At 48.6% G+C, this 20,884-nt stretch overlaps 1 protein-coding gene across 8 annotated transcripts in view; it reads left to right on the forward strand.

Annotated features, from left to right (window-relative positions):
- Positions 1 to 20,884, forward strand: part of ADAMTS9 (ADAM metallopeptidase with thrombospondin type 1 motif 9) — an 86,212-nt gene that overhangs the window by 62,143 nt on the left and 3,185 nt on the right. For 4 of the 8 annotated variants that reach the window (XM_040589533.1, XM_040589536.1, XM_040589534.1 and 1 more), the window contains 10 exons: positions 4,193 to 4,366; positions 10,255 to 10,425; positions 11,917 to 12,111; positions 14,098 to 14,230; positions 14,471 to 14,565; positions 14,725 to 14,819; positions 14,914 to 15,047; positions 16,547 to 16,638; positions 18,597 to 18,701; positions 20,771 to 20,865. In XM_040589533.1, coding sequence (XP_040445467.1) covers positions 4,193 to 4,366; positions 10,255 to 10,425; positions 11,917 to 12,111; positions 14,098 to 14,230; positions 14,471 to 14,565; positions 14,725 to 14,819; positions 14,914 to 15,047; positions 16,547 to 16,638; positions 18,597 to 18,701; positions 20,771 to 20,860 — 1,284 coding nt within the window. In that variant the 3' untranslated portion in view covers positions 20,861 to 20,865. The other 4 variants (XR_005827295.1, XM_040589537.1, XM_040589535.1 and 1 more) reach the window with 4 other exon arrangements.

Here is a 20,884-nt window from a genome sequence, read left to right on the forward strand (position 1 = left end):
GGACAGCATACTGTTGTTTAATGTCACCTATTAAAAAAGACAATAAACCCATCGATGTTCTATGATTGTTTTCAGACTAGTATTTGTTGTAATGCTTACCTTTGAATTCATAGGATGGGAGTAGTTACCTTTAGGTATGTAAAGGGCTGAGGGCACCTTCACCATGGAGGTTCAGTTCCTGAGGTCTGGGTCCCTTACCCAGGGTATGGCTGGGAGCACCCAGGTAGCCCTGCCAAATGCACGGTGCTGCTCCTCTGTTGGAAATTAAGTCAATATTATTACCTTTATGACCTGCAAGACTTGAGTCCTCAATTTTATACAGAAAGCTAGACTGAAAAGAAACGAGGCCATTAGATAGTCTTGTCATAGTCAATTTGCGCCTTGTTTAAACTGACTGCTCTGAAAGCCATTTTTTATAGCTAATAGCTGTAAACATAATGTAATGATCTGTCGATTGCATTAAAATACACTAATGTTAATTGATAAAAGTGCGTGTTTTAAAATTCCCACTATTCCACCGCATGTTCAGAGTTAATTTTATGCAAGTGGAGAAAGAAACCCAAGTTAATCGGCGGATGAGGTGATTTATGGCCTGAGGTAATCTCTTGTGACTAGGCAATTAAGAAATATTTGTATGCTAGCCATAAGGCTAAGAACAGGCAGCGCATTTCCAGGGGTAGCTCCTCAGCCCGGCTCCCTGATGCTGTATGGGCTCAGCCAGCCGGCATCTTGCTTGGGGGAAAAATAAAGGGGTGGAAAGGCTCACTCTGCAACATCAATCACACTGGGCTCTTTAAAGGCACCTGAAATGCTCTGACATGGCTTCCCGGCACCCCGACCCTCGCTGGTGCTGGCGGCGTCTCTTTGCCCGTGACCGATGAAGAGCTGGGGCTGTCAGAAGTTTGGAGCACTGGCGGTGGCTGTCCCTGCGAGAGGCACGCAGGGCTTGCACAGCTTTGCAACAGATTTGATGCCTTAGAGCTGTGGTGGATTTAGGTGCTGAACTTCTCATGAAAACTATGAAACAGGCAGGGGTTTGGCACTGGATATGCGGTAGACCAGGAGTTAAATGGGCATGGAAAGTCCATGTCACCTTCCCCATCACCAGTGCCACTGTCGAAGATAGGAGCCATGATGAGTTTGCACTTAAAATACTATCAAAAAAAGCTTTCTGAGGGTCTAATTGCCCCTGAAAGATAATCCCAAATCTGAGCAGCTGTGAATGGTTGCCTTTTGTCCCGGGTAAGCAAGCAAAAGTCTGCGTGAGAAATAAGGCAAGGTTTTCCTTTAAAAGTGCATCCTCCTTGTCACCGTATATACACAGGACCTGTTGCATGTGCCTGCATGTGGTTTGTTTTTTCCTTTTGGGAAAAGGAATGATTAAAAAAATCAAGATTAAAAAAATACAGGAATACTTAAAAATGAGTCCTTGTCAGCAGCTGGCTAGGCTGGTTCTCTGGTTCCCCTTTTTTTTCCCTCTGAATGTTTTGTATTCAGATATTCAACTGGGTAATTCTTTTCTACATTGTTATGAATCCACTTTCCTGCAGCAAAGTATTTTTAATATATCCGTAATAATCAGAAAGGAAGAAATGAGGCTTTTTCTCCAAGTTCTAACTGTGCTTGTGTCTGCACTGAAATGTCAGATTTAATGTTTTGCATCTCCTAAGTGGTATCAATTATGGCCATTTACCTTTCACTTAGCAAAAATACCAATGTTTATTCTGCTGTCTGATATTTACATATTTCAGCTACAGGCGGAAATCCAGCCCTGCCTAAAAACATAGGTAGAGCTTCTCCATAGCCGAGCTGGCACTCGGCAATTTGGTGGTTGACTCCCAGCGGAGAAAGGAGCACTCCTGGGAATGTATAGACTCCCCTGGAAGGACAAGCAGGCTGCCTGGCTCGTGGCACCCCATACAGGAATATTTAAATACAGCAAAGGTCGGCTGCCCCAAACTGAGTATCCTCTGGCTGTGCCAGCCAGCTCTATTCCCCCGAAGTAGACACAGGCTGGCTGACCAGCATTCTGGATTAAAATAGCCAGGATAAAAATGGTGTTAAAACCCACCTCTGTAACGGAGCATACCGGGGTTATTTTGAAGCCAGCCATAAACCCAGCCGGAGCCATGGCAATGCTGATGCTTTAGCCTGGGCTGCAGGAGGAAGCATCCCACAGGAGATGCCTCGATCCACTGGGAAAACTCCCGTGGCCCCACCTCGCCAACCTCACCAGCCCTTACCCCACCACAGCCCTCCTGTGGCCCCAGAGCTGGGCTCACCTGCAGCTTCAGCTTCTCGGGCTGGGGATGCACTGGGATTTCTTTCTCCCGGGATGTGGCTGGATGGCATTGCGGCAGCTGGCCACCGAGTGAACTTAGAAAGCCCATTCAGCTAGGGAAAGCCTCCCCTACACACATCCTTGCAATTAACTCAAGGAAAACCTCTTTGCTTGCTTGCTCGCTCAGAGCTCTTCCAAGGGACAGTCCTGGACGTGGCAGTCCTGGCCTGGGGTTCTGGGGGGGCTCACTCCTCCACTGCAAGTCCTCCCACCGATTCGGTCAGGGTGCGGCATCGATCTTAATGGGTTTACACAGGGGTAAAGTTTTGCCCAGGCACGTGGTGGGATGAGCTGACAGCTTTGCCCGGTGCCATGCTTTGCCCAGCACAGCCAGGGACCCTCCCCAGACCCAGACCCACTCTGCTGGGCTGTCACATGCAGCACAGCCCCCCGTGACAGAGCCACAGTGCGACTTGCTCTCCCTCATCACAATGCACCCGGGCATGTGCTTTTTGGGTGGGTGATAAATGCAAACCAAAAGGCATTTTACAGCATGGTATGCATCCTGGTGTATATGTTTCTCCAAGTTTGTGGCTGTTATTCAGTTTAACTGTCCCCTATGGAATGTGTAGCCCAAACAGTGCCGTTAATCACAAGGAGGCAGCGCAGCATATGGGAAGCATTTGCATCACCAGTGACAGAAATCTCACTGCTGCTTTCAAAAGTTACACCAAAAAACTCCCATCCTCTTACACATATCTGAAGCCAGGCAAATAGTCACAGTCAGCTTTTCTTTGGCCCTCTTGGCTTTATGGGGCATTTGGATAGTTAAGCAAACAGAGCATTACGGAGGAATACTCTGCAGAAGAGAATTGCTTCCCTGTTAGGCACCGCTTAATTCCCTGCCTTAAGAAGGCTCGCTTTTATGGGTATTGCAATAACGGACTGTAAACTTGTTTTCTTAGTTCCTGGCGTATTAATAAGGTTGTTTATATTAGTTGTTAATTCAGGAAATGGCTAATCGTAATAGCTGTGTTTTACATGCATACCTTTGATTTTTACACGCTTTCTTCTATGAATGCAAATTCTCTTTATTCCAAATCTATATAGTATACTAGCCAGGCAGAATCCGTACCAGAGGGACTTTCAAGTACTGCTAAACATATTACAGTGTGCAGTCACAATACTAAGAAATGTTGCATGAAAGAAAAAACAAGCTTTTAAAAGCATTGTAGTGTAGATAATAATTTGAAGTTGTCTGAGAAACAGAGAAATCCAGGCTTTTCTTGCTGTGCCTAGAAGTGGAGAGAAATGTGCCCACAGTGTAATTAAGGAAATAGGAAATGCAGTTAATTTTAAAGACATTTGTTTTCACAAACTAACATTATGTCCTGGCTTGTGTGCATGTGCATGTTTAGATGCATGCTGAAAGAAATCCCAGCTGTATCATGCCTTTACCTCTCTACTTCTACAGACTTGCTTCTGTTATTCAGGTTTGCTTTTCATTAAAGTCCGCTCCATTTGTGGCATTTGATATATTTTGAACTACTACTTTTTTGAGCTGAGTGCCTGAGAAGTAATATACAGAGCCTCGCCACCTCTGGTGTGTTGTGATGGTTTAGCAGTGCCGTTATCTCCAGAGGTTTTTGCAATAAAAATCCTGGCCGGGAAATCCTGACCCCACTAAAGCTAACAGCAAAAATTCCCGCTGGCTTCAGCAGAGCAGGGATTTTAGCCTGTCTGCTCTGCCCTTGCAAAAATTTTCCCTTGTGCAACAAAAAGCCGCACCTGTAAGTTTAAACGCCGGCGTTAGAGCGTTGCTCTCCCTGCCCAGAGCACAGGGTGAACCGCAGGAACTTACCATGGTGGCTGCGACAGGGACCACCACTCACCTTCCATCCCTTCCTGCAGTGCTCAGCGTCCTGTGGCCGGGGCGTCCAGCGCCGTGCGGTGCAGTGCCACAGCGGCACCCCGAAGGCGGCCGAGGAGGCAGAGTGTGACCCGGCCAGCCGGCCCTCCTCGCAGCGGGACTGCCACCTCCCCGAGTGCCCCACGCACCGCTGGGCAGCCGGCGAATGGCAGGCGGTAAGTGGGGTCCCCCTTTCGCCCTTCCCCGGGGTCACGTCACTTGTGCTCTCAAGCGTGCCACACGGGAGGATGCTGGAGACGGGGGCCACCGAGGCAGAGGTCGCTGCCGGAGGGCCGGGGGATTGGGGTTGCAACCCCGGGCTTGTCAAAACAAAACAAAAAAACCCAGAGGAAACGCTCATGAGTGCTGGCTGGAAGGGGGAGCTGAGAAATACCTCTGTAGGGTTAATTTATTGCTTCATGCCGCCCTGCGTTTGGCTGGGACCTATGCAAATACTGAGCAGGGTTTGGATAGGGCGGATTTGGGGCTGAGCCCAGAGGCTGAGCCCTGCCGTGCCGCTCCACTGTGCCTGTGGGTTCGGAGGAATTGGGGATGTTGATAGTGCCCCGTTACCCCAGCTCCTTCTGACCTCTCTCTCCTTTCACGACGCCCCTGGTCCATGCTTTCTGTCGAGCCACGAGCAGCGCTGATTTGAGGTCTCCCATGGGACACAGTGCTTTTCCGAATGACCAGGATCAGCCCCCAGCAAACCCAGCCCTTAAGCGGGAGCAGGGGATATAGCTGCTGCTCCAGTGGTTCTGGGAGCGGCTCTAACTCGCCTGCAGTGTGGATGATGGGTGGGCCGGAGGCTGAGGGGGTGGCAGGAGGACAAGGGAGCTCCAGGCAGGAGGAAGGGGTTCAGGAGGAGCCCTCGCACCAGCTGCCCGCAGGGTGCTGTGGCAGGCTTTGAGCGCACAGCCATTTTGGCAGAGAGAGTTCAGACCAGGCACTGAAATGATTATTTTCTCTCTGGTTTCATTCCATTTTTAACAATCCCTGGGTGAGAGTCCTGCCCCAGTTCTCTATCCCTCTCCCACTGTCCCAGACTCTTCACTGCTGTCCAGGGACTGCCAGCCTTGGAACTGGGGAAAAGCCATGGAGCTTCCAGCTCTGGGGAGCTGACTCCTGTGTCACACAGACTGCAGAAGAGGCAACCACTCCTATGGAGGGGATGTCCTCGTCACCTAGGGAGAAAGGGAGTGCTCATCACGGACCCTCCATGGGGATGCCGGGGATGGAGAGGGGCAGAGGATCCTCCCATGCCAGGTGCATCAGCCTCCCTGCAAAACCATTGCTGGTCCCGGTGGCAGAGCAGCAGGGACTCAATCCTGCACCCTTTCAACAGCAAAGGTCTTCTGGGGGTGCACGATCAGAACCTGATCCTGGTTGCCCTGGTGCCTGCAGTGTGCAACACCGGGGAGCAGAACAACTATGCATCGAACGGGGATCCGGCTTTCCTTGGCAGTCATGCTGCTTTTTTATTGCTCCTGCGTGACCCAGGGAGGTGTGGAAGGGGGACCAAACTGGCCGAGGACCCTTCCTCTGCCAAGACAGTGTAAAGAGGCCATGGTGTAAATGCAAGGCAGGGCCTCCTGCTCCATTAAAAAAAGATGGAGAGGCACTGTCAGGTTCCAGCTCAAAGCCTTGGTGTTCGCAGACACTTCCAGAGCCTGCCTTTATTGTGCCACTAAAAAGAAAAAAAGAAAATAAAAAAAGGAAAGAAAAAAAGGGGGAGGATAGGAAAAGCAATTTTAATGATGAGAGAAAAAGCATCTCACGCGTGCAGAGGCTGCACAACTTTTTCACGGCAGCAAGAAAAAAAAAATCAAGGTTAAGGCAGCGCCTGCTTTGCTGTCATCTCTCCCTACAGGCTCATTCATGGCTCCTTACTGCGAGAGCACCCCAGACTGCAGGCAGCGGGTGCGTGACTTTATTGATATCCCCCTGCCCGTGGTCCCTTGGCCTGACAGGGGTGGTACAAACAAGTTTAGCTTCATCTCCTCGGTCTCAGCAGCACTGGGAAGCTGGGTTTATAATCCTGTGTAATGCAGCCAGCAGCACAAGAGGCCGGGGGGGTCTGTGCCCCGTTCCCACCTGCCAGGGAGCCGAGGTGTGATGGGAAGCAACAGGGAGTGAAGCTGAGCTGACCAAGCAGTGGTACCCAATGGAAGCATCCCAGCCTGGAAAAGAAATGTAGGAATGGCTGAGGGGCTCCAGCAAGTTCCTTGCAATGAACTTTTGCTTTTACAGAGCCCCTTAAATTTCTTCAGCTAATACATTTACAGGCAGCAAAGTAGGTCACCAAACAGCATGCAGTTGCAGTCCTTACCCAACAGTTTAATTAGCCCTGTAATTAGCTCCTACCCATCCTTTCGCCTTCGTTCTCTCATTTCTGCAACTTTTCAAACCAGTGGTAAGAGGCCCCTGCCCTAGCAAGCCCTCGGTGGGAAGTGGGTGCTGATGTTTTCCTAAGTTTTCCAGAGCTTCCCATTGCACTGGGAAATATTTAACATGTTACAAAGATTGTTTGTTTGTTTGTTTGTTTGTTTTTTCTCCCAGGGGAGCTTTGCTAGGGATGTGGGCTGGAAGTGTCCTCACCTATATATAATCATTAATAGAAACATGCATGATATGCCCAATGTGAGCTCGCCTCCTTGGCTGACTCCAAGCCACTCTTCCTCTGAGCACTTATTTTCTTCTGATGTACCTCGGAAAAAAAGGAATAGCACCTTCTCCCCAGCCATAAGTACTGGCTGCGTGTTATTTATAGTGAGGAGGCAGATTGCATTAGTATTCTCTGAGCAGGGAACAGCAATGAACCCTAATTGACATGAAAGGCGGGATGTAAAATAACATCCCAGTGCTGTCTTGTTCTTGATTTCTTATCTTTAAAGGGAATCTGTTGAGAGGGGGGATTTTTATTGTTCTTCCTTCTTGTTGTTTAGAAAAAAGTTAGTCTTGCCAATGAAAAGGAATAGGGAACTTATGGGGAACCATTTATTGCTCTCTTGGTGTAACACCATTAATTAGTTGTTCTCAGTGCCCACACCAGGGAGAAGAGAGTCAGTAGAAAGGGCCTTGCTAATGTCAAAGTAAAATTCAGACCACGGTCACAAAGCAAAAGGGAAAACTGGGAGAGAGAAGGATTTGGTGAGGCTTTTTATGAACTTCTGTGGAAGGACACTGACTGGCAGTTGCAATTCAGTTCTTGAATCTTTGACATTTGCCATTTGGGGGAAATTGTGCCATCCTTGCCTGATTAGGATTGCAGAGTTACCCAAGGCGTGTTTGAAGTGTTCATGGCATGGGGTTTCATTTCATCTCCGTGTCAGATTTTGTTGTTTTTTTTAAAAAAAGAAAACAATTAATGCTTTCGCAAAGCAATGCCTTTGGGATTTTTTTTTAATTGCTATTATTACTCTTCTGAAACAGTTGCAGAAATGCTTGAAATGGTCCTTAATTTGAACTGCCAGGAAAATAGTTCAGAATTTGGGAAATGAGGCAAAAGAGACAAATATTGTCAAATGCCTGACCTGTTTTTCAGCTCTTGCTATCAATAGCTGTTATACCCTGGGCCTGCTGTTTTATGTGAGGTTTAGATCAGTCATGAACATGAGATTTCATACAAAATCTATCACCATATTAAAAGGAAAAATAGCCTTTTCATGCTAGCTGAACTGTCCACTTCCTACATGAATGATGTTTTATAACCTTGGGGTGGCTGATTGGAACCTCTGCAGTGTTTCTCTTTGATTTATTTTATGGCGGTCTCACTGTCTTCGAACCATATTTAATATATCAGTGGAATTATTTTAATTGCCAGTTGTCCCTAAAAAATACAAATAATCAAGCTTTAATTTACTGATGATGACAAAATGCACAGGGCTGGCTCAGGCTGATTTGGCCATACAACTGTTATTTGCAGAGAAACCCAAAGCAGGCTGGTGTGTGCCTGAGAGTGTCAATCTGTCATCAGCAACTAATGATTTTAAATGAGGATGGGCTTCTGATACGATGGCTCTTCACGGCCAATGTCAGAAGGTGCATTGATGGCATAGAGATTGCTCACCCTCTTAAAATGGAGAGCCAATGTGCTTTGCAAATTTAGGCTTAAATATACATTAAGAGGAGGAGACAAAATCAGCCTTGTTTCTTCCCACTCCTTGCAAGGTGCCTCCTTTGTCTGTGAGTAGTGGAGGGCTGGAATGATTCACCCTGTGCTGGTGACCAGGTGCTGGGCTGATGTATGGCAAACCAGAGACAAGAGCTTTGAGCATCCATCCCATGGGCCCACTCCCCCTGCGTGGGAGTCCCTTGTTGGCAGGGGGCAGGAACGCTGGGGTTCACGGTGCCCCAGAAGAGGGGGCTCGGGGAAGCTACATGATGATGGAGAACTAGTGGTGCCTTACTGAGGTGCAACAACCCCCTTTCAGATTTTACTTGCATAATAGGGACATATCAGAGAAGGGCAAATAGAGTACAGTTTGTTTGCTCTCTGGGGAAATTGTGCTCCAGCAAATTCCTCCAGCCCCCATAGGATCACTGTGTTTCGGCACAGACCTAGAAGGAGCTTGACTCCAAGGACTTAAAGCAAGAGAGTAAATAAGGTTGAAAGCACACGAAGCCCTTGGGGTCTTTTGGCAGACTGCGGATTTTGCAATGTTGACTGTTGCCTAAGAGCTTCTGAGTTATTTTGTCGGAATAAATGCTGCTTTGTGGGGCTGCCTCTCCTTCCCCGTCCCCCTCCACTTTGCTCGGTTACTAAATATTTACGACCAACATGATGTTGCGCCCACTGCAACTCTTCTGGTTTGCTGCTCCTGCCATGGACTGATCTGATTTTTCAGTGTTCTCACAGAATTTGCAGTCTTGGTTCTGACAGCTAATTACAGAAAGGGGGCCTGACGGTGCCTGTGTTTTACAATTAGCTGAACCCACTAATATCTTGCTAGTTGTGGGCCAGCCAGGAAAGCAGGAGCTGCTTCAGGGAGGCTGGAAACGATTTTTGGAGGGTGAGACTTTAACTAGATTAAACTGGCACAGTCCTCCGAGCCTAGGTGACTTCAAACAGTGTTACTGTGCAGATAGGGATGGTGTGATTGAATGTTTTATCCTTTTCCTTAGGGGAAGACATTTCCTGCACGTTATGTAAAATGATTATTTTCATGCATTTTTCTCCTTGTTAATCCTGTTAGTTGAAAGTGTTAGAAGTCCATTACAGGCGATAACTTCAAGAAAATAGGGTTTTATCCAGACAGCTGCTCTTATGCTGACTTATTTTGGTTTATGTGTGTTTTTTGTAAGATGCGCTCTGAGTGCAGACCCATTCCCAGGAGCACAGCCTCACAGCCGGGCTGGTTTTTCCAAGAGAAAGAACCGAGTCCTTAAAGTCTCCAGAAGCCCCTGGGAAGAGTTGTGCTCAGCTAGCACAGGTTGCCCTTAATACCAGCAGGACAGTGTTTAAAAGAGACCGAACCCATATTGCTGCCTCCAGCGCAGCAGTTGCAGAGACGTGCCCTCACACCGTGCCAGGAAAGCGCTGCTGCTCACCCACCAGCAGGGACTGGGGAGGGAGGTCCCCCACACCAGCCACAGCCAAGGTGTGACAGCGTGTAGTTTGGAAGGGGGGGGTGGCAGGGCTGTCATTCTCCAAGCAGCTATTTTTACTAGGGGCTGAAATGATGTGGGTTGGCCCTTTTCTTTGTTGCCTTGCCCCATCTCCTGGCCCAGCATGCCCACCCCTTCATCTCGTGGTCCCATCACAGCTGGATCCCACATCTGCCCCATCCCAACAGCTGCTGCCTTGGATTCTTCTCTCTCCCTGCATCTGCAATTTGGTACCTCCAAAGGATGGGAGCGGTTTGTCACTGGCTGCTCCCACAGCGCCTGGCACAGCGGGGCCCTGGCCTCGAATTTGCGCCCAGGTGGTACCAATGAGAGATGCCAACATGGGGCACAGAGCCACCTGCTCGCCCAGGCCGCTGGGAGGAGGGCTCTTTCCGCATGCAGATTAATTTGCTGAAGTCCCTCGTGGGTTGCATGAGCCGTTGTTTCTTGCAAACAGTGCATGAAGACGTGCGGGGAGGCATCCCGGTACCGCAAGGTGGTCTGTGTGGATGAGAACAAGCAGCTGCAGAACAGTGGCTACTGCGATGCCAGCAAACGCCCCCCTGAAATCGAGAGCTGCGGGTTGCCGCCCTGCGAGTACATCTGGATCACCGGGGAGTGGTCGGAGGTGAGTCCCCATCCCTGTCCCCGCACAGGGACCACACCGCTCAGCACCAGATCACACCCTCGTTCCCTTGCCGCCAGCTTTGCTGAGATATTGCAAGCCAAATCAGCAGGGGCAGGGCAGGGCTGCGTGATTTAATTATTATTTTTTGGTTTGTTTCTGTATGTGATTTCCCTGCTGGAGAGAAAGGAGCAGTGCTGTGGGAGAAGACCAGGATACTAAGACTGAACGCCAGCATGCTCAGAGTCCTAGCTAATGTCTAGAGGCAATTTTCTTCCAAAGCACATCATGTTCAGCAGGCAGCCTCTTTGCTTTTGTGTAATTTTATTTCATCTATTTATTTATTTATTTATTTATTTGGTTTTATTTCCATCCCCTCCCAGGGGGCTCCAGGGCCCTGTGAGCTGCACAAGGGTCTGGGTGAGCATCCTGGGGAAAGGCGAGCCTGGATGTGGCCATGGGGACATGTCCTTCCTCGGTGCCATCTTTGGCAGGAGCGAGGACTCGGTGTGAGTGAAGGCAGCAGGTTTGCCCTCACGGCTGGGAGAGGGCTCGGCAAGGAAAATAGATGAGTTTTCTTTGCAGCAGGCGCTGCACGCGGGAGGACCCGGGCTAATCTCAGCCTGTTTCCTTCTGCAGCGAGTGAAGGATTACTTTCCACTTGGAGGAACAGCAGAGGGAAATGACAAGGCAGCTGCTGACACAGCACTGATTAAAAAGAAAGAACAAGAAAAGGGAAAAAAGAAAACATGCCAGGACTGAGGGGGAGGAGAGACAAGCCACCCGAGATAGCGCAGGAGGGAGAAATGCAGAGAGATGAGAATTTCTCAGAGCAGCCTGGTCTCCTGGATGGTTTCCTAAGAGAAATATCAGGGTGCCTGTGAGGCTGGAGCCCTGGCTGCCCCTTGCCCAGCTACCCTCCACCCAGTACCACACCTGTGACCCCCGGGAGCACTCGAGCCCATGAAGACAGAGGTGGGCGAGGGCTCACGGAGCCAGAGCTCAGCTCTCCCCAGCTCCTACTCAGCCTTCTGGTGAGGAGGTCAGAAGCACTGTTTGTCCTGTATTTACAAAGAAAACCTTCCCTTCCTTCCAGTTGCTGCCAAGTACCTGCAATTCAGGGTCAATTTTGATCATTTTCTGTGTATCCCCACAGGAAAAAAAAAAAAAAAAAAAAAAGAGAAACCCCAAATCACAGAAGCATTTCTGAGTTCCCAGGGATCTTCTGCTCCTTTTTTGCCCAGGAACCAACCTGGACTAGGGAGTCCTGGAGCAGCTGTAGGGGCAGCACAGGGAGGAATGGGGTGCTGGAGGTCAGTGTCAGGTGCCAGCCCACTTGTAGCCACTCACAGTACTCATGGCTGGCTTAAACAGCTACTGGTGATCCTACGGAGATTCTTGCCATCTTAAAACCTGGCAAGCCTGCTTTTCTTCCCCATTCCAGGCAGCCTTCCCAAAGCATATGGTGCTAACAGGCACTTCCTCTGCCCACAGTGCTCCGTCACGTGCGGGAAGGGATACAGGCAGCGCCTCGTGTCCTGCAGTGAGATTTACACTGGGAAAGACCACTACGAGTATGGGTACCAGAACACTGTCAACTGTCCTGGCACTCAGCCACCCAACATCCAGCCCTGCTACCTGGGGGAGTGCCCTGTCTCGGCGTCCTGGCGCGTCAGCAACTGGGGAAGCGTAAGTTTGGCAAACTTCTTTTTCCTTAACCAACAAAATTGCAACAAATGTTTTTCTTTACACTAGAGAAATGGTCTGAAAGTTTGGTGGGGGAATGTTTAAGAGCTGCATAAATTAATGTGATGAATACCCTCGTGCAGCAGCAGCCCCAGCGTGTGTAGGGCTCCGTGCTCCAGACTGAAACCCATCGCGTTGGGGAGTCCCAGCAGCTACAAGCAGAGTCATGATTGCTGAAAATTCGGATGTAGCCAAAATTTGTGGCAGTGTTGACAATCATGCTGAATGCTTAGTCAGAAAGTGGAGTCACCGTCAGAAAACAAGGGTTGGAAAGCCCTGTGCTAGAAGGATTGATGGATAGCTGGCAACTGGGGTTGATCCCACTTGGCCATGTGTACGAGCAAGACTTGGGAACCACCGGTAAGCCAAAACACTGGTAATTAGAGCCTTAAAACCTTAAAGGTTTTTCTTTCTTCGCCCCTGCTCCCCCTCTCACCCTGCCCCCAAATGCTGGGACAGGGCAGGGGAAAGAACTTCGCCCTTCTGCCAAAGTTACTTGTGTCAAGCCTCTTCTGGGGCCTGAACTACAAGATCAAATTGTAGTTAAGGCGGTAACATTTCACTTCTTTGGGCTTCTGACATTCTTTGAAATGTGGTGTTTCTCCCATAAATTTGATGTATTAGCCCAGCTTAGGCATTCGTGGGAATTTGTCAAACCTCTACGAGGCGACGAGGGTCAAGTCAAGCAAAATGCAGTAGAAGCTGTTGCAGTAAATGGAAGAGCTGTTTGAAACCGAAGTTCCTCCTGACACATAGGAAGCTTCAGTTCCTGCCTGCAAGTCAGGGCAGAGGAGTTACAGCAAAAGAGCTCAGCCTCAATTAATTGGCATTTTCCCTCAGAATTTCAGTGCAAAATGTCCAACTCGTTACTACAACTTCATTGCAAAGAGTATCCCTTTCAGAGAGCAAGCCCTTCCTCCTCGCTTTGGGCTGCTGAATGTCCCAGTGACTATCCAGGGCCATGACCCTTCTCATCTCTGTTTTTCAAAGGGATTTGATGTAAAATACCATCACCTTTGATGGGCAAAGAGTCCTGCTCAGCTCCTTAGTTAAGTTTTATGGATTTGGACCTGATGAAGTGTGATCGCCACGCTGCAACTACCATGAGCCATTGAAGACAGTCTCCTTCATGGTGTGCTCCTTTAGTCTAATCAATTCTAAATAGATGAGCAGCAGTGTTTTCTTGGCAGGCTAACCTGGTACCTGTAGGAAGAGCTGATTTTCAGTTCTCAAGTACTTGAAAGAACAAGTTGCAGAGGCGGAGCAAGATGCCGCCCACCCCATAGCCTGTGCTCAGCAGCAACTAGCCTGGACGAGCTGGTAGCTCAGTAACTCCAGTAGCTCGTGCAACATCAGCCTTAAGGTTGCCCTTGATTTGAGCCGTTTGGGTATGACCCAGCGTTGGTGCAGATTTAGCCATTTTTCCAGAGAGTGAAGGGAGACGGGGTTTGGAGGCTACAGTTTTTTGGTGCAATTTGGATAGAAAATAACAACCCATGTCAGGTTTGTTCAGAGGCCCCTGTCAGTGACCCAAGCAATGTCTCCAAGCCAGCAGGAGAGGATTTATACCTTTCAGGCCTTCTGCTGAACACTCCTCTCTTGCACCACCTTCCTAATGTGAAAAATAAACAATTTCACTTGAGCTCATGGGTTCACCTTAACCAACTTCCTCATACAGTAAAGTGTGGAAGTGCTAAGCAAAATATGGTAGCCTTTCTTGAACTAATTAATGATGATTATAATAATAATGAAATTATTAATAATCCAAGAGACTACTGATGTGATTAAAATCCAGCCAATGTTTCCACATTTTGCAGGACAGGGGCTTTTGCTGCTGTCTCTTGATACAAGGAAAACCATCTGCCTCTGTTCTTCTGGAGCCCAGAAAGCTCTGAGATAAAATACAAGTGTCTGACTTCTGTCTTGCAGTGTTCTGTCACCTGTGGCATCGGAGTCATGCACCGGTCGGTGCAGTGTTTGACAAACGATGACCAGGTCAGCAGCTTGTGCCCTGCAGATCTGAAACCTGAAGAGAGGAGGACATGCCACAACGTTCATGACTGTAAGTCTGCGGATTTTCACCTTCCTTTGCCTTTCTCTTCAGCACCTTTTCCCATCAAACTCCTAGAGATATGCAATATTTCCAAGCGTTGGGAGCCATCCAACTAAGCACTAAGGCACTTCAGGGAAACCTCTTAAAAATAAGCAAGGTGTTTTGGTGCTTTAGATGCCTCATAGTGTTACAAAAGAAATTCTGATGTACAGTTGCTCAGTGACTACAAGTATTTCTGTTTCGTTTCAGGTGAATTACCAAGGAGTTGCAAAGACCTTAAAAACCTCAAAGGTGTCACTGAAGATGGTGAATATTTCCTTCAAGTCAAAGGAAAGACATTAAAGGTGCATTTCAGCAACAGACTGATAGTTAATGCATTTCCTAAAGGTGCAAGAGGACCCTGCATGCACTCTTCACTTCTGCTCTTGGATTTTCTATCTTCGGTTTTCTCAGCGGTCCCTTTGAACATGATGCTTGACAAAATTCTGGCTTCTCTCTCTCAGGTGTATTGCTCTGGGATGCACACTGACAGCCCAAAGGAGTATGTGACCCTTGTAAATGGGGATGCAGAGAATTTTTCAGAAGTGTATGGATACAGGTAAGAAATCCTTTAATCCTGAGCTTCACAATATTTTTATTTTCCTTGGCAATATTTTCCGGTCATGAGTAGAAAGGGTTTTCTTTTGATTTAGATTGCATAACCCGACTGAATGTCCGTATAACGGGAGCAGACGAGAAGACTGCCAGTGTAGGAAAGATTACACAGCAGCTGGGTTTTCCACCTTCAGCAAAGTAAGGCTGGACCTGAACACTATGCAAATAATAAGTGAGTAAAAACAGGGCCTTGCCATTAAAAAAATATGTTTATTTTACGCAAATATAGCTGTAACTACAAGCAAGCAGTAGGACTCTAGTGAGCAATATTCCTGAGCTCTCCTGTTAAAAGCTGCTTCCTTTAAACTTGGTCACCTGTTTGCTGCTTTACGCTTAGAGACTGCAACTTGAGTACATCAGAGATGCTCATGCTAATTCTCTGTAATACAGGAAAATATTAAGACAGTTGCTGGTGCATCTGCTATGCAGAATGAATATTTGCGTGCTCCCGGCAGGCCGGTGTATTTTCGGAAGGATTTTATTTCCAGATTGGACTCAGACAGAAAGCTTAACCGGGGAGGAGCTGCCCCTCCATTTTACCCACAGATGTGTCAGGAGATCCCAGTGCAGGGGACTCCACTGGGGATGGGATGCTGCTCCCTCTGGGCCAGGGCAGAGGAGGCTCCTGGCAGAGCCAGACCATGGGGAAGTAACTTGTACTGAGAGTGATGGAGCTGGGGCCCTGGATTTGCAGGGGAGGAAGGGACTGTAACTATGCAATATAAGTGATACCCTGTGTCTCTCATCATTCATGGGAGCTGGGAGCCATCCTGCTGCCAGAGAGCCCACGGCATCCCGTAGGGTTACGGTTTCAGACCTCCTGACTCCAGGGATGCTATCAGTTTCCAGCAAATGTTTTAAAAATACAACATACATTTAAAAATGTTTTTAAAATACAACATACCGTTGGGTGTTCATTCAGTAAATAGCAGAGATTTTTTTAGCGAATCAAAATCCTTCCTTGTAAAATGACGCTTTATCTGATAAGGGTTTTTTATCACTTAATTTTCAAGCCCTGAGACCTCCCAGTCTATCCATCTGTAAAAGGCTACTAATAGTCTGTAAAAGCTCCTAGGTAAAGATCTCAATGGAACCACCCTCAGGGAACCTGATACCAGCTCCCTTTGAATTTCAAAAGGATCTGGGCACCTACCCCTGTCAGGCAGGAGCTATCTCACATCCCCATCTAAATGAGTCTCGGTTACTTCAGATCCCTCCAGAGCAAAATACCCCAGTTCCCTTTGAAACCCCGACCCCTGGGCTGGGGCAGCCGGAGAGCGCAGAGATGGTTGTTTGCCTTTGTTTAAGAGGAGATTTAGGAGGTCCCCATGCCTTCTTGAAAGTGGGGAATTTTCTGATAAATAAAAACCAAGTCAGGGGGTCGAGTTTTGTCGTTATTTATACCTCGGCCCTAAATCACCGATGTGCTTAAACTGAGCTGTAAATGTTGAACATGTCCGTGTCCTGCTGAATTCAGTGCCCATGTGCTGGCAGTCACATGTGGGATGAATTGGGGGATTTAATACTAGAAAACCACCAGTCTGACTCACAAGATTAATGTATGAAACCAGCTTTAGTGAATTTAAACATTAGCAAAGAGCACGTTTACATTTATTTTGTCTCTTTCCCTGCATCTATCTTTCTGTGTTATTCACCAACTATTCTCCACAGCGACTGATTTACAGTTTGCACGGACACATGATGGACGACCTGTTCCTTATGCCACTGCTGGGGACTGCTACAGCGCAGCCAAATGCCCACAGGTATTTGACAATAGCATTTCATAGGAATTGGTGCCATTTGTTATGTTCAGGCCCTCTGTTAATTACTGCTGATCGCATCAGCCCAACCTCTGTGAGCATCACATTCTCATCTCAGCCATGGGAAACTTTTCCTTTTGTCTGTGCAGAAAGTGTTTTGCATTTTCCATATGGGAAAATGACAGGTCGTTATCAGGACATTCCCCAGGGCCTCACTCAACAGTAAAGGAGAAAAGGAGGAAGAAATAAGCTGTGGGAGAAGGGCTGGGCTTTGCATGCGTAGGTGAAGGTAGGGGATCGGTCCACGGCAGGGCTCAGTGGAAGTGCTGGGCAGGGGAACAGCAGTGAATCTGGCTGTCAGGATGCCCTCCTCTGCGCTCTGCAACCTCACATCTGCTGGCACCACCAGAAGATGGGTGAGATAACCCCTCTGGATGGAGGAGGCAGCAGACAGACAGTGGGACTCCTGCCATGTCATCTCCAGGGGAAGAGGCCCAGGGACAGGGCATTTGCAGGAACAGGTTGGGTTTCTGCTGCTGGGTGGACACAGCCCGTCTGTCAGAGACCACAGTGGTGCTGCCAGCTGCTGCCCCACCATCCCCATGCCCCACTGCTTATTTTCACTGCAACACGGTGGGACCGTCACTCACTCCACTTTGGGGCTGGCAAGATGCTGACAAAGTGAAGGCGGTGCCTGCACATCAGGGCAAATCCAGCCTGTCCCAGCGCCGTGAGGTGCCTGGCCATGCAAACATGGAGCGGGGCACAGGCTACGTTGCCTCCTCATTAGCTCTGGGAGGTGATCTAGGACATGTAGCCCAGTGGCTTGGAAAAAATACGCTTTCTCCAAAGTCTTTAGGAGACTAATATAGGTGGCTTGCTCGGTGTTCCCAGCACACCTAGCTTTTGTGGAGCTGGGGGATGATAAGTGATATGTTTGGATAGTTCAAGATAGTGGGTGGACCGTGTTTGCAAAGGGCATTAAGCAGCGAGTCGCAGCAACAGACGGCAGAGGGCAAACCCCTCCATCTCCTTCCCTCCCTGCTTTCAGAGCTGACACTTTCCTGCACAGCTCAGCGGCTTAGGGGTTGACTTCTTACCTCAGGAAGGCTCATGAATGTTAATATCCACCCATCTCACCCAGACAGTTTGCTCCTCGCAGAAAATCGGCATTTCCAAGGCAGGCAGTTCGAGGAGCAAAGCTAACAGCCATCTGGTACCGTGCAGCCGTGCTGGGCTGTGGGTCAGCCTGGGGATGTGTCCGAAGGGTCCCCCCCGGGTCCAGAAACGGGCAGGGCTGGGGTCCACCGTGGGGGTGAAGGGGAAGGTTGGGGGGTTGTGCATTGGATGCAGGCATAGCCCTTACTTTTCCATCCATCTTATGCATTTTGAGACAGGGTGGAGTGAAGCGAAAGACATTTTTAAGAAATAAACGAATGAACGAGTTTTGATTTTACTGAAGTTGAGGCCGGGGGGGGGGGGGGGAAATAAATCCAGTGGAAAATAAGGAAAATAAGGACAAGTGTGCCCTCTCCAGTTGAGGAGGGAACAGTGAGAGTGGCTGCAGCACATCCCTGGGGTACCTTTCCCATCAGCTGCTGGAGCACGTCAGGCTCCACAGTTTGCCGTGGAAAAGCCAAGAATGCCCTCAGCTGGCAAACGGCGAAAAAGCAGCACAAAACTGAGAAAAAGCAGTGAAAAACTGAGAAATCAGTACAAAGCCAAGATAAAACCCTTCCTTCCCTGCAGCCACCAGCGAGAAGGAAATTCCTAACCCGGAAATTCCTAACCCGAGACACGCTGTGATGCCTGCAATCTGTGCTGATCACTATCAGAGCGATGGGGAAAATTCCAAACATTGATGGCAAGATCCTATTAGGAAAGTGACACCGTGGCAAGCCACAGGAGGCCAAAGGATGGCTTTTTTGGAGGCTAACTGAGCTCATCTGCTTGTTTTTTAGGGTCGCTTCAGCATAGACCTTTACGGGACAGGCCTGTCCTTAACAGGAACAGCAAAGTGGCTCTCACAAGGGAATTACGCAGTGTCGGAAATTCAAAAATCCCCAGTAAGTTGTGATTTTAATTATGGTTATACCCACTCAAAAGAAGTTTTTAATTGCCGTGTTGTCTTCCGTGGCAACATCTTCCAAGTAGAGACTAACAAAGAACTAACATCTGACATGAAAGTGTTGCCCGTAACTGGGGGAGGCTAGTGGGTTTAACTTGATCTGAGTTATTGCAATTAATTAGTGAGTCTGCTTAACCGTGAAGCTGAAAATGCTGAGTGCTGTGGGGCAGACATATCCTTAATTAGTTGTCCGAGATGTCCAGCACAGAGCATGCATCATGTGGCAGGCAGGACCACGGAGTCAGGGCTGCCTTGACCTGCCAGAGAGGGTCTGGGTGCCAGGTGAGTGCTCTGAGTAGGAATTATTCCCAAAACATTGCTAATGAAGTGTGGAGGACGTGGACCTTCCCACTGGGCTGGGTTTACCTTCCTGGGGGAGGCTGGAGTCACTGGTGCTGCAGTGGGCTGGGGCTGCCCCACTGCACGCTGCACCCTGGGGCTCTGTCCCCCGCAGCTGCCAGGGGCTCTGCGGACCGAAGGCTCCCAGGTAAGCCAGGCAGGCCTTCAGAATCACCCCACAGCCAAATCTGAGCTTGGACAGCTTAATGTGCTTGCCTGTTAACACCTCTGTCACTGTGTGCCTTCACGCTGTCTCTTCTGTGTCATGTCCTGAAATTGGAGAAACCCAGGATTGCTTTTTTGGCTCTTACTTCATGTGAGTCGTACCGATTGCCCCTGTTAAAACTCTCCTAAGGAGGTCACCATAATCATTTAACAAAAAACAATTTGCAAAATACCTTCTTCCTGGACTGCTTTCAGTCTCCCTGGCTCTGGAGAGCCCCTTGAGCCCGTAAGCCTTGTCAGTGCTGGTGCTCTTGAAGGAGAATTAAATGCTACTGGTCTGACCATGCTGCAGCAAAGCATCCACCAGTGCAGGTAGAAGAGGACCAGTACAGCCCCTGTATGTTAGTTCTGGCAGGTGCTTTGCTATTCTCCACTTCAGAATGGAGAAGCCCAGGCAGCTGACTGGGGTTGCGGAGAGCAGACACCATCACAGGTGGCAGAATTAAAACAAACTTTAAGGGACAAGGAGTCCAAGAGACAATTCTTACTTCCATCATCTGGTGGCATCTGTCAAGTGCTGTTTCAAAGGTGTAATTGCCCACAGGAGCAGAAGAAAGGCATAGTGGGAAGAGATGATAGCAGCCTGCTGCAATCACAGATCAATAGTGTCAAGGGCAGGATGGAGCTCGTTTAAAAATAAATGCTTTGTGCAGGCTTGCCCTGCACTTAAGTCCAATTTTCTGGTAATTGAGGGTTGAATTCCTTTCAAGGACTGTCTGTCCATTGCAATGACCAAGAGGAGAAAGACTGCAGAGGTGGGATAAAGGCGGCCAGATGGAGGTATTAATCTCATGACTCAAGCCCAGCGTTGCACCATGCTTGCTGGGCTCTCCTGGAGATTGGACCAAACCCCAGGACCGCTCCACATTTTCCTTGGTCTCTTCTGGCTGTGGAAATGCAGAGTGAGGGGGGATGGCACCTTTAGTGAGCGGCATAGCATCACCCCTTTGCCTTCCCTTGCATCTTGGCTCTGGAGCCACTCCAGGGCTTTCCCTTCCAAATGGATGTTTCTTGATATTGCCTACAAGTATCCTTCCCGTGCCCTTCACGTGCACAGGCACAGCTGAGGAGCTGTTATTGTCTAGGTGTGATTTTGCTCTTTCCACTCATGACAGTTACTCACTGTGGGGCAAATTGGAGAAAGCAGATACCCTTGAGATATCCCTTCAAATGGCCTTCTCCTTGGGCATCTTTCAACTCCATAAATCAAAACGGCCCTTTCTTATTGGTGTTCACCATCTGACCTGCTAGCACTAAAGAGAATTACATTTGCATATGTTTAAATATAACAGTGATTTTGTAGATTGATTCAGGCATAATTTGTTTCCCTTCCAAGACATTTTCTATTAAAATCCCTGGCTAGAATAACCTAGATCTGGCCCTTCTGCAGAATGGCATTCCTGAGCCCTCACGTGAGATGTTATTTTCTGGTTTTGCCTGCAGGATGGTACCAAAGTAGTAGGAAAATGTGGCGGTTACTGTGGGAAGTGTACTCCATCATCTGGAACAGGCCTCGATGTTCAGGTGTTATAGCGATGGTGAGTTCCCAGCTGCTTC

Source organism: Falco naumanni, chromosome 4 (assembly GCF_017639655.2).
Source record: "Falco naumanni isolate bFalNau1 chromosome 4, bFalNau1.pat, whole genome shotgun sequence".
Taxonomy (NCBI): domain Eukaryota; kingdom Metazoa; phylum Chordata; class Aves; order Falconiformes; family Falconidae; genus Falco; species Falco naumanni.